The following is a 12,755-nucleotide window of genomic DNA, read 5'->3' on the forward strand; positions in this document are numbered from 1 at the left end:
AGAAGGAAAAAGGAAAGAAAACAAAAAAAAGTTGCATAGAAAGTTGCAACGTGATGTCGCCGGTGCGCCGCCGCCAGACGGTTAAAACGTGAGGTCGCCGGTGTTATAGCGGAGGCGCGACGGTGGCGTTGGTGTTGATGGCGGAGGCTTGGTCTCTACATTTGGGATGATAGAAGAGAGAAGAAGGAAGTGAAAAAGGAAGTGGTGTGATGAAATTACTCAAATGTCCTTAGTGCCACATGGAGGTGGTACATTAGTGGTATGGAATAAAAGGTGTACATGAAACATTGCTCTAATAAAAATGGTTCACGAGAGATATTTAAACGAAAAATGCATCCAATTTTGATTTTTAATTTTGTTATTTTCAAGTACTATTGTGAGAACACATTACACTAGATTCTTGAACCCTAGAGTTTGCCTAAAAAATACAAGTGATTATATTTAGGGTAATGCTAACCAGTGCCCCGTTAAGGTGGTAAAAAAAGGAAATTTTAAGCCAAAAGATAAAGCATTTAATGCATTGATTACACAACTTTGAATGCAAATATTACTCTTTTTGGGTAATTATTTAAGCATTTAATACAAATATTACTATATTTGACTTTTTAATCAGTGTCTCGGGGCACAAGTTAGCATGACCCTTATATTTAAATGCAAAAACGACATCAAGGACAAATTTGTAATTTCCTTTAAATATAACTAGATAATTGAGATTTCAACTAAAAATGAGGAGTACTTATGTAAATTGCTTTCTCTATTTTATCTATTTTTGAAAATCCACTATCATTTTTTCTAATCCATCCTCATCCTTTCTCCTCTACATCCATTGTCCTTGCAACCACCATCGTCCTCATCATCATGCCACACTCATCTTATATCACCACAACTACCACCATATTCATCGTCCTTTAATCCGATCAGATCTAACCTCACTCCATTCCGATCTCACCTTCTCCCTCATGTCGTTGACAACCTCTTCTTATCCCTTACACAACCCATGACTTTCGTCTCTCCGCCCTAGCTCTATTTTGCAACTAACATCAGTCTGGTGGTGGTGTTGAGAGTTGCGAAAGATAGAGTGACAAAGAAGAAGGAGATTGTTTGTACTAAAGAGAGGAAGAGAGATGATCAAGTGAAGTGAAAAAGAGGAAAATGAAAAACTAAAAAAAAAATGAATGCAATATCGAAATGGAATACAATACAATATATGCTTGTATTTTGTTAAAAAATCTATGCTTAAGTAGCATTTCTCAAAAAATATAGAGGGTAAAATGATAAATATATACTAAATTAAATACTTCTTTTGTTAAGAGATATTTGGATCAACAAAAATAAATGTATTCGGTTCAATTTTTTAACCAATTACATTCACTTTTGTTAACCAGAATTTCTCTCATAGGATATGATGGAATGAAGTATTAGTCAATTAATTAATTATTTTTTGATTCAAATTATCAAAATTGACAATTCATAATAATATATAAAAGGTCTCAAGTTCAAATTAAAAAAAAATAAAAAAATTCTGATGTTTCTCTTACATTTATATGTCGAACACAAATTAATTAATGCGTGACATGTCCACATCTCATATTTGATGTGATAAGTAAAAATTCAAAAACCCTAACGCAACACTGAGCGAGCGAGCAAGCAAGCAACTGTGGCATCTCTTCCCCTTTCTTCGCCGCAGTCACCTATCATCACTATCACCGCCCCCAATTTCCATTCTACACCCCTCTAAAATGATCAAACCACCTCATCTACTCTTTATCCTCTTCAATGGATCATCAACCTCGTGATTCAAATCTCAACCATCCCGCACGTGCTTCCACCACGAATGCTGTTCCTCGGCACGTGACACTCTCCGATGCCGCCCTTCCCACAATGGGTCCCATTAGAAGAGCTGACGCCTGGTTCGTCAAACTCGCTTCAACCGTTTTCGTTCGTTACACTTCATTCGACCGTTTCATTTTTTATTTTAGTAAACATTTAACTCCAAATCTCGTTCAAGAGATTGTTAATTCTAGGTTTAACAAAACTCCTTTGTTAGGTTTTAGGGTTGTTGAATTCACTAAAGAGAAATTGCATATGAATCATAATTATTGGACTTATAATATGCTTTTGAGATCGCTTTGTGAAACGAATCATCATCGTTCCGCGAAATTGGTTTACGATTGGATGAGATTTGATGGGCAGGTTCCTGATAGTTGGTTGTTAGGGTTTTTGGTTTCGTCGTATGCTTTGATTGGTAGATTCGATGTTTCAAAAGAGTTGCTTGTTGATGTTCAGTGTAATAATGTTGGGGTTAATGTTGTTGTTTACAATGATTTGTTTAATATTTTGATTATAAAGAATAAAGCGAGGGAGGCTGTTGATTTGTTTTGGGAGCTTGTTCGGTTAAGGTATTGTCCGGTTACTTATACCATCAATATTTTAATGCGGGGTTTGTGTCGGGCGGGTGAAATTGATGAGGCGTGTAAGCTTCTTGGTGATTTGAGGAGTTTTGGTTGTTCACCGGATGTGATTACTTATAATACTATTATTCATGGTTTTTGCCGGATTAGTGAGGTTGATAGAGCTAGAAGCTTCCTTAATGAGGTTTGTTTGAATGGCCAAGTTGCGCCCGATGTTGTTAGTTATACGACAATTATATCGGGTTATTGCAAGTTGAGTAGGATGAAAGAGGCATCTTCGCTTTTTGATGAAATGATTAGATCGGGAACTATGCCTAATGCATTTACTTTTAACGCTCTTATTGATGGATTTGTTAAGTTGGGGGACATGGCTTCCTCGTTAGCCATGTACCACAAGATGCTTTTTCGTGGATGTAATCCTGATGTTGTTACTTTCACTTCCCTTATTAACGGCTATTTTGTAGTTGGCCAAGTGAAACCTGCCTTAGAAATGTGGAATGAAATGAATAGCAGAAAAGTTGCAGCAAGTTTATATACTTTCTCTGTTCTTGTCAATGGTTTTTGCAAGAACAACAGACTGCACGAGGCTCGTGACATTTTGACAAGACTGAAGCAGAGTGACGTTGTTCCACAATCATTTGTCTACAATCCTGTTATTGATGGATATTGTAAATCAGGGAACGTTGACGAGGCTAATAAAATTCTTGCTGAAATGGAGGAGAATAGGTGCAAGCCTGATAAGTTGACATATACCATTCTTATTATTGGGCATTGTTCGAAAGGGAGAATGGCCGAAGCAATTGGTATCTTTGATAAAATGTTGGCAGTTTGTTGCGCCCCTGATGAAATCACTATAAATAATTTACGTTCGTGTCTTTTGAAGGCCGGAATGCCTGCTGAAGCTGCCCGCGTTAAGCAAGCTCTATGCCATAAGCACAACTCGAGTACTTCATTGAAGAAGAAATCTTTTCATGAAAGTACAAATGCAGATATAACCATTGCTGCTTATTGAAGTGCAATTGCCATCTAGTGTTTTTAAATAATGCTTCCACCATTTTGCATTGAGTACTGGTGCATGTTTCCTGGCTTGTGGTGGCACAAAGGAGTGTTATGATCAAACAGAGTGCCTCTATGTGCTGTAGATCACCAACATTTGCATTTGCATTGCCGCTGCCTCCAAGATTCTGCTGATTGGTTTTTAACCTGAACCTAGGTATTCTTCTCTAGTTAATTTGGTTGAATAGTTTCTTCATTGACATTCTTTTATGCTGAATTGTTTCAATTTTCCTCAAAATTTTTTTATTACAAAGCAATGGTAATAATTTGATAACTTGTTCATCTGAAAGTTCATTTATTTTCAAGAGTATATTGAAGCTCTACATGAAAGAAATGGTGTAACATTAGTGTTAAATTTTATAGTAAATAAACTTTTATTGTAAAAAAGATAGGATTATTATTAGCGAAGATTCACAGAAACAGCCACAATTTAAAAGAGGCCAAAAGGAAATTTCTTTATTCACATGCTCAGAAGTTAGTAACATACATGACAGGAGATAGCCGTCTCATGTATTCTCAATCTCATCCATAAATTGTCGTGAAAGATTTAAGCTGAAATGCAAGGGATTTACAGTACTTTGCAAGGTTTCATAAGCTTAGGGACTTGAATTACTGAGTTTTTAAGAATTGGGGGGGGGGGGGGGGGGTTCTTCTACAGCCTAGAGTTGGAAGGGGTTATGTACATTTTTGCCTAATATTTACTATCAATTTGGTGAATTAGCATTTGCTTTGATATACCTTGTACTTGTTTCATAAGCATCCAGCCAACTCCTTTTTCTTTTGAGAAAAAAAAAAAAACTGCACAACAAATGTTGGTTCAAGAGTCATGCTTTTCCAAAATATTCCTCGGTTTCTCTTTCTCGCTTTAAATAATACACAGGAATTGTTGTATGCCTTTAACATAATTGTTGTTGCTGTCAGGTGAGAGAAAACAGAGACATTCTACGTATTCTTTAGAATGCTATACATCTCTGAAAGAAAAACATTATTATGAACCCTGTCACTTCTTCCCTTTGCCACAAAAATTGTGCTAAACCTGTGACAATTCTTGCTCAAGTGGTGCAGGTCAATAGATTTGGCATGGGTAGCTTTAAAATTTTGCACGGTAGAATTCTTAGAATAAAACACACAGAGGCCTGGATATAATGGAACTTTAGTGTCTGCGCGTGAAACATGAGCTATTTTCTTGGGATTGACAGTAATAACATGTTTTAGGCATATGATATTTAGGGGCCATAGTGTTTATGTAACCTTAAGTTGTACAGATTCACCTGGAGTATAGATGAATTTCTACCAAAATGGAACCTTGTCACTTCTTCCCTTTGCCACCAAAATTGTGCTAAACCTGTGACAATTTGGACTCAAGTGGTGCAGGTCAATAGGTTTGGCATGGGTAGCTTTGAAATTTTGCACTGTAGAATTCTTAGAAAATATAACACACAAAGGCAGGGATATCATGGAATTTTGATGTCTGCGTGCGAAACATGAGCTATTTTCTTAGGCTTGACAGTAATAACATGTTTAAGGCATATGATATGTAGGGGCCATAGTGTTTATGTAACCTTAAGTTGTACAGATTCACCTAGAGTATAGATGAATTTCTACCAAAATGGAAGACTTCCTCAAAGTATGTTTCACATACCGTAAAGAAATGAGTTCAATTTTTCTCCAATTAAATGTTAATCATGTTGTGGGCTTCATAGTAATATATGGACAGTGTAATATTCTACCTTGAGGTCATTGAAATTTGATGATTTACTTGTTTGTTTTCTTTGGTATCGGCAAAGATGATGATTTACTTAATTTGTAGATTTGGTTTAATATTTTTCGTCTGGCAGGTCTTGCATTGGTATTTTGAATTGCAATTGTGAACTCCAACAATCCCACCCCATCCCGAATGGGAGAAATATGCCGTGAATCACTGAAGCCTAGACTTTTTGGCCATGCAGGTGGTTCAGAGACAGCGCTTCTCAGTTTTTTGAAGTACGTGGAGAGGCCCAAGTTTCACAACATTGACACACAAATGCGGGTCAGTCAATTAGTATAACCCGATTCTTTACAAGTTTAATGATTGCTTGATGTCAGTAATGTTTAATGTGATAAGGCGCGTCATGTTATACAGAATTTCATGCTTTGAAGTTCAATTTATCATTGGCTAAATAGCTGCTGGCCTTTGGAATTAAATTCTTCTGTGAAATAAGGTTTTCTATTTTCATCTTTTTTGGCTTTATACATGGTCTCAGAGGTGTAACAATAATTTTAATCAGTGACCTGAATGAAATTCAACCATATGAATTTTTTATTCTTTCTAGACATTTATAAAGTACAAGAGAGAGTGGAGTTTCCCATAAAAGAGAATATGACAGAAGTATAATGTATGATTGATTTGGTAAAATCTACCTCTAGTTGAAGATCTGCATATCCCCTTTTTGAGGGAGAGTTGTATATTGTGCCTTGAGGGTATTCCCTATTCCCTAAATCCCAAAATTTTGTAGCCATCTCTAGTATTGTTTGTTTCAGCTCTTATTTAATTATTTTGATTTCAATTTTTTATCATCCCAAGCTCAAATAAGAGGAGGATCTCATTAGTTAGCAGGCTCTGCTAACTTGAACTTTTTATCACGAATTCTGTAATGTTGTCAATTTGATTTATTCATTATTTTTGTTTTGACTTTTTTAATAATAATTTGTTTAGTAGAATGAATTCCGTGATGTAACCTTATGTGTCTCTGAAGGCCATGGAAGGGTGGGTGATTGTTGATTTCTTAGCAAACTATTCCAACAAAGAACTAGAGTTTTGAAACTGAACTTGTTGGATTAAAACTTTGGAACTTGTATTTTCATGAATCTCATTCTCAACCAATAAAAAAAAAAATTGTTGACCACTTTTTATAAGGCCACTTCACTTTAGTAGTATCCAACTTTTTTTTTTCTCCATGATATAGAAGAATTTTCTTTTTCCATTACTTTATTCCGGTCCCTTCACCTGTGGCATGTAAAAGATGCTTGCATCATGTAACCTCATGTGCCAGGCATTAATTAGTTACTACATCCAAATCCAGATAAATGCGAACATATATCAGTATAAAAGCAGCATATTTGTACCAAAAAAAATAACATTTTAAAAACTGTTTTTTTATTTTTTATAAAAAGCTTGAGAAAAAAAAAATAGGCATAAACTAAATTGAGGATCTATGTATCAAAACATAATTATTTTTTTATATAAAAAATTTAGGCGACTTTCTGTAATCCCAAATGCTCACCAAAGTCAGAAAAAAGCACAAAGACTCACAGATTGATTACGTAGCAACTTAGAGCGTACACATCCGAGACACTTAATTTGATGATTTAAATGGATATTATTTTATATTTTTTAATTATTTAAATAATTCAACTATATTTTAAATATTCATGCAATTCATCAAAACCTTTAAATTGAGTCCCATCAAATCCCACATCATACCTCATATATTATGTTTTTGTGTGTTTTAATTAAAAAAATATACCAAGCAAACAAATGCCAGAGGGTAATCGGTGTTGTGCAAAGCCACGATAGTATACTAAAGAATCATCTTCTTTTTTTTTTGTGGTGTTCAGGGTTCGAATCCTAGATCTTGCATATATTATGCATTGTCCTTACCAACTGAGTTAAGCTCACATAGACAAAGAATCATGTCCTTTAGTGATATATGAGCTTGTTCATACATAACGGTAGTGGTTTATGTGAAAACACTTCTCTATACAACCAATGTGTATACTCTCTTACATGTACCATCAATGTTTGTTCAATACACATATACTAGTAGGGTTGGTTTTTGGACAATCCCTTTGGTGGGAACAAATTATGGAAGAATTACTAGTACGATTATAAGACGTGGGACCGAAACTCAATCATTTCTCTCCAAATTGTGTGGAAAATAGAGAAGCTGTAATTTTGTTGAATATTTGAATCATATTTATATATTTTTTTTTTAGGGAAATCTATTTTTTTTTTTGAGGAAAGGGGAATCTATTATATTGTTTTCTTTTTTATTACTAAAATTTCAATATTGACCGAAATATTTTGGTCTCTGCCGGGGACAAAGTCAATATCCACATTAGTCGTTAGATTAGTTTGTGATTAATTTAGAGTCTGATTTGCATAAAGTTACCAACTAGTTACCAGGGTATGCCATGGATTTAGCTGCGTACATACACAAAGCACCTAGTGGCATGTTACCCATTATTCTTAAATTCTCAATTAAACTTTTGGTCAAATCACTTAGTTGTAATCTTCATGTTGAAAGATCTTAAATTTGTTCAACAAATCTTAATTAGTCATTGTATATTTGTTGAACCATTCTTTTAATTAACCAAGAAGCAAAATGTGCACCTTAAAATAATTATAATTTCCTCCTTTAATTGAAGAATGAAAAATAAAACTAACTCAAGCATATTTTCCATGTGAGGTCTATTACAATTGCACTCCCACTCTCATCTTTTTTCTCCATTGTGTTTTTATGTACTCTCTCCTGGCATGCAAATGATTGCTAATCACACTTAGGCTATAGTAGTATGTACACTACATAAAATCACTAAACATGTTTTTGAAAAATATTTGTATATATATACAAACTCTTTTTTTTTTATCCATTATGCTAATTTTCATAGCTTTTTTTGTCTGGCGAAGGAGAATCTGACCCACTTCCTCTGCCATTTCGATTTATGTGTGGTAAAGGAGAATTTGACCCACTTTCTCTACCATTTCGATTTATGCGCGGCATAGGAGAATTTGACCCGGTTTCTCTACCATTTCGATTTATGCGGGGCAAAGGAGAATTTGACCCACTTTCTCTACCATTTCGATTCATGTGTGGCGAAGGAGAATTTGCCCCACTTTCTCTACCATTTCGATTCATGTGTGACAAAGGAGAATTCAACCCACTTTCTCTACCATTTCGATGCTTGTCAATCTGCAGATGTGGTTGTGGCCGTGATTGTGGTCGTGATTGCGATTGTGATTGAGGACTTGGCGACTTTGGCGATTTAAGTGGATGATGCCTATGACCATTCCTATGATATTTATCATTTTCCCTCCTCCTCTCCCTATTTGTTTCATACTCCTTTGCTTGATCCTTTTCTTTAGCCACTTCATTATTATCAATTGGAACAGTGTAAACAAATGGTCCAATTGGAATATCATCAAAATCTTGTAAAGGTTCCAAAATTTTAACCACATTGCTCATTGTTGGCCTACTCTTTGGTCTATGACTAAGACATTGATAAGCCAATGAAGCTGCTTTTTTAGCACCCATTTCGGAATATTGTCCTTCAAGTTTTGGATCCATAATTTTGCTAATTTTCCTTGAATCAATTAACATTGGTCTTGCCCAATCTACTAGGTTTTGTTCCCTTTGAGGACGATTTTTGTCCACTGACTTTCTCCCTGTTAGCAACTCCAATAAAACTACTCCAAAGCTGTACACGTCACTCTTGGCCGTTAAGTGACCTATAAGAAAACATTATTAAAATAAAATTGATTTAGTCATAAGAATCCCAGTTCCAGTCAATCATATGCTGGCATCGTTAATGTAGCACATTATCACTATAATTATTAATTAATATATAGCAAAACAAAGCTTAAGTTTATTTTAAGTAAAACTTGGTTTAAGTACATTATTCTTGGGAGCTATGTAAAGTATATTTTAGATTTGTTTTTGACTCAAAAGTATATTTAATTTAGATAGTGCTTCACAAGTAGTACATTTTAAGAACTATTTAATACTATAAGGAAAAACTATTAAGACAACATTAAACTAACATTTTTGTTTTTACCTGTCATGACATATTCTGGGGCAGCATACCCTTGAGTACCCATAACTCTTGTTGAAACGTGGGTGTCATCTCCTTCAGGACCATCCTTTGCCAACCCAAAGTCAGAGAGTTTTGCATTGTAATCCTGAAAAATAAAATAAAATAAAATAAGTATAATAATTAAGGAAATATCTTTCAATTAAGAGTTTATAGTTAATCTTCATTTATGTAAGTTTTAATTTATACATGCATTCAATCAAATTTTACCACATAAATTTTAGTGGCAGTAGTAAGATATGATTGAATGTATGTGTAACTTTTTTTTACACTAAAAACCGTGTATATGAATTAAATCATTCGATGAAGAAAGAATAATAAGATGAAGTGCGATACGTACCGAGTCTAACAAGATGTTTGAAGCTTTGAAATCTCTAAAAATAACTGGTTGCTCAGCTTCATGAAGAAAGGCTAAACCTTTTGCAGCTCCAACAGCAATTTTCATTCTTGTTGACCATGGTAGTGATGCTGAGAATCCTACAAATTTTTTTTAGATAAAAACTAGGTTAATTTTCTACTTACAAACATAATGAGATTAAAGAAGATAATTAATCACATTATTGTGACATAGTAGTAAATAAAACTTACTTCTAAATAATTGATTTTCCAAGCTGCCTCTTGGTAAATATTCATATACCAAAAGTCTATGTTCATCTTCAATGCAATATCCTATTAGCTTCACAAGGTGTGGATCCCTTAATTGCCCCAAAACAACAACTTCAGTCTGTAAGCACAAGTTACAGAATCAAAGTATTAGAAGTCAAAACTCAAAAGTCAAAATCACTTATTACGAAAAGGATTCTTTCTAAAAATAACTAATTGCATGCAGCCATACACATGACATTATTTCTAGTCTTTTAATCACATTCACACCACTGAAATAAGTTCATATTTTTTCTTTCCAGATTTGGTTACTAATTTTATTTTTTCTTGCGGTGACATATATGTGACAATTGTAATTATTTATTACCGGTGGTATTGATTTGGGACCCGTGAGTGTGTTCCTCTTCAAAGTATCATTCGATTCTATCCGATGTTAATTTGGATAAACTAATTTAGATTCTAAAAAAAAAATAAAAATAAACTCTCATTTTTTAATTCTCGTAATCTCTTGTGGTGTCCGAAGTGTTTATTGTAACTACGAATATTGTTTGCTAAAATGAATATTGTTTTTTCCTTCGTCCAAATGTGAACCTACATCCTTCAAAATCTGTAACCCTTAGTTCGAATCAGTTGAGCTAGTCTATCCTATATTCAATCCTAATTTCACTCACAGGCCAAATCACTTGAACAAAATATTAAGTATTTCTAATGACTAAATTATAGACATTGATACAACAATATTTAACCCTAATCTAAAAACTAAATATCTAAAAAGCACTTATTAGTAAAAAACCATGATGTGGTAAAAAGTTAAAATAAAAAGTACTTACCAACCACTCTTTATGACCTTGTTTGCTTTCTAAGTCCAAGAGTTTAACAGCAACAGATTGAGCCTTCAAACCAGGCCTAACCTTATCATCTATAAACCCCTTATGAACAGGTCCAAACCCACCAGCACCAAGATGATTACTTGAAGAAAACTGCTGTGTTATAACCTTAAGCTCGGCTACGGTAAACGCATAAAGATTAGATCCTGCTAGAGAAATCGATAAATCTTCCGTCGCGTTTGGATTGCTCAATTCCTCTATTGAAATCCTATGAGTTGATGTTGAAGCACTTCTTGGTTTTGTAGCTACCACTTTCTTTGGTTTTGGTGATGGATACTCTCCCTTGAAACAACTTGCTGGGAAAATAGATTTCCATTTGAGTTTCATTTTTTGTTTGATAATATATTTCAAGTGTAAAAGTCTTCAAATTATTTTGAGAATTTGTTTTGTAGAGTATAAGATTATAGAGAGTAATCTACAATATTATTCTCATATATATAGTTTGTATATGTTTTTCAAATCCTTATATATAGAGATATTTGAGGAAGGTTTTATTGGTGAGAATGTGTTATGAATTAGGTAGGAAGAGAGATAATGAAAAAATTGGAAACGGGTTTATGACTTTGTAAGAGAGGTACAGTATTCAAAATCTTCAACTGCTAATAGAGAAAATAGGTTATTCAACTCCTTTTTTATATCTTCCCTACGTTGAAATATTCTTCTATTTTCTTTTGTTTTGTTGTCTTGGTCATATATGCGATGTAATTCCTATTCTTTGTTCATACTCATACGTACGTATATATTGAAAGCCTTGTAGTTTTTTTGTGTTAAGTTTCCAAGAAAAAGGGTTATAATAGTCCAAACTTGAGCCAAAAGTAAGTAAAGTCATACAATGATTATTCCATCTTCCTGTCATACGAGATTAACCACTTGAGTCAAACCATTTGATTAGTTGTTTTTTCTTTTCGTTTAAGGTAGTCAATGATATCTTCAATAGAAAACTACATACTAATTTATAAAAATATGAAGATTATTTATGAGATATTTTATCGGTTACTCATTTAAGATACACCGATTAAAAGTCGATTTCTGATCACATGTATAAGAGATTCAATTATCTATCGACTATATCACATTGAAGTTTAATTATAGTAACATGTAGTAGTTTGCTTGATAAGGAAGAAAATTAGAAAGACCAACATAGTTTAATTATAGTTTTGTTTTTAGAGAATAGTTTAATCATAGTTAATATGTAGTAGTTTGTTTGACAAGGAAGAAAATAAGAAAGATCTAGACAATTTGTTTAACATAATTTGATAAATGTGGAACCGGTTATCCTAAGTCTAACAAGTTGGTTAACTGAAAATGACATAACTACCCTTGCCGCTTTGACTTTAATGTATACATGTTGATAATTCTTGTAGAAGAAATTTTGTCTTGTCATATTTGGAACTTTACTAACATTAAAGAATCTTTGCTTTCGTTATCTAATTTAAATGAAGTCATGTGCAATTGCACGGAACCAAAAGATGTTACTAATTTCATTTTCTTCTTGGATTTGTTGGGTTTGAGTTGACATTTAATTTTTTTGTAACAAAGGTTATTGTTTGTATGTGCATGTCAATATAATAAAGCAAAGTTCTAGTAAAAGTTTTAAACTTCAAAACCAAAAAACCACACAAAAATAGTATAAATATATTCAATTTTCCAATGATATATATAGTCAGAGGGCAATTATGTCATTGAATCGACGTGTTTCTAACGTGTTTGTTCTTCATAGTGTTGAAAATAAAATATATGCTTGGTTGGTCTGCTTGCAACTTTAGTTAGATTGGTTTCTAGAAGATGTAACACTTACAATTGTAAATTAATCAACATGTTCTATATAAAATGATACAGGTCAACATCATCTAAGCAGGGAAATAAGAAGGATTTGCATTAATTTACAATTGACATAAGGAATTGTATTTATATATAATTAAGATTCTAGAAAGGTTGATATTTATGG

General features: G+C 33.5%; 2 protein-coding genes across 4 annotated transcripts; one reads left to right on the top strand and one right to left on the bottom strand.

The window, feature by feature from the left end:
• Positions 1–1,583: 1,583 nt before the first annotated feature.
• Positions 1,584–5,912, top strand: LOC25486513 (pentatricopeptide repeat-containing protein At2g06000). 3 transcript variants are annotated; one of them, XM_024777366.2, is made up of 3 exons: positions 1,584–3,624; positions 5,306–5,496; positions 5,590–5,912. In XM_024777366.2, exon 1 carries the CDS (start codon positions 1,777–1,779, stop codon positions 3,421–3,423), a length of 1,647 nt encoding a protein of 548 aa, XP_024633134.1. In that variant the 5' UTR covers positions 1,584–1,776; the 3' UTR covers positions 3,424–3,624; positions 5,306–5,496; positions 5,590–5,912. The 3 variants fall into 3 exon arrangements, with proteins under 3 accessions (XP_024633134.1, XP_013463553.1, XP_024633135.1); XM_013608099.3 differs by having other exon boundaries at positions 5,306–5,912; XM_024777367.2 differs by having other exon boundaries at positions 5,417–5,912.
• A 1,922-nt stretch (positions 5,913–7,834) lies between these two features.
• Positions 7,835–11,422, bottom strand: LOC11443267 (serine/threonine-protein kinase RIPK). Its single transcript, XM_003595231.4, has 5 exons — positions 10,751–11,422; positions 9,906–10,041; positions 9,658–9,794; positions 9,282–9,405; positions 7,835–8,955 (listed from the first exon to the last, which is right to left on the bottom strand). The coding sequence occupies exons 1-5, from the start codon at positions 11,132–11,134 to the stop codon at positions 8,105–8,107; spliced, it is 1,632 nt and encodes a 543-aa protein (XP_003595279.1). The 5' UTR covers positions 11,135–11,422; the 3' UTR covers positions 7,835–8,104.
• Between the last annotated feature and the right edge of the window lie 1,333 nt (positions 11,423–12,755).

The sequence above is a fragment of the Medicago truncatula genome, chromosome 2 (assembly GCF_003473485.1).
Source record: "Medicago truncatula cultivar Jemalong A17 chromosome 2, MtrunA17r5.0-ANR, whole genome shotgun sequence".
NCBI classification, from domain to species: Eukaryota; Viridiplantae; Streptophyta; class Magnoliopsida; order Fabales; family Fabaceae; genus Medicago; species Medicago truncatula.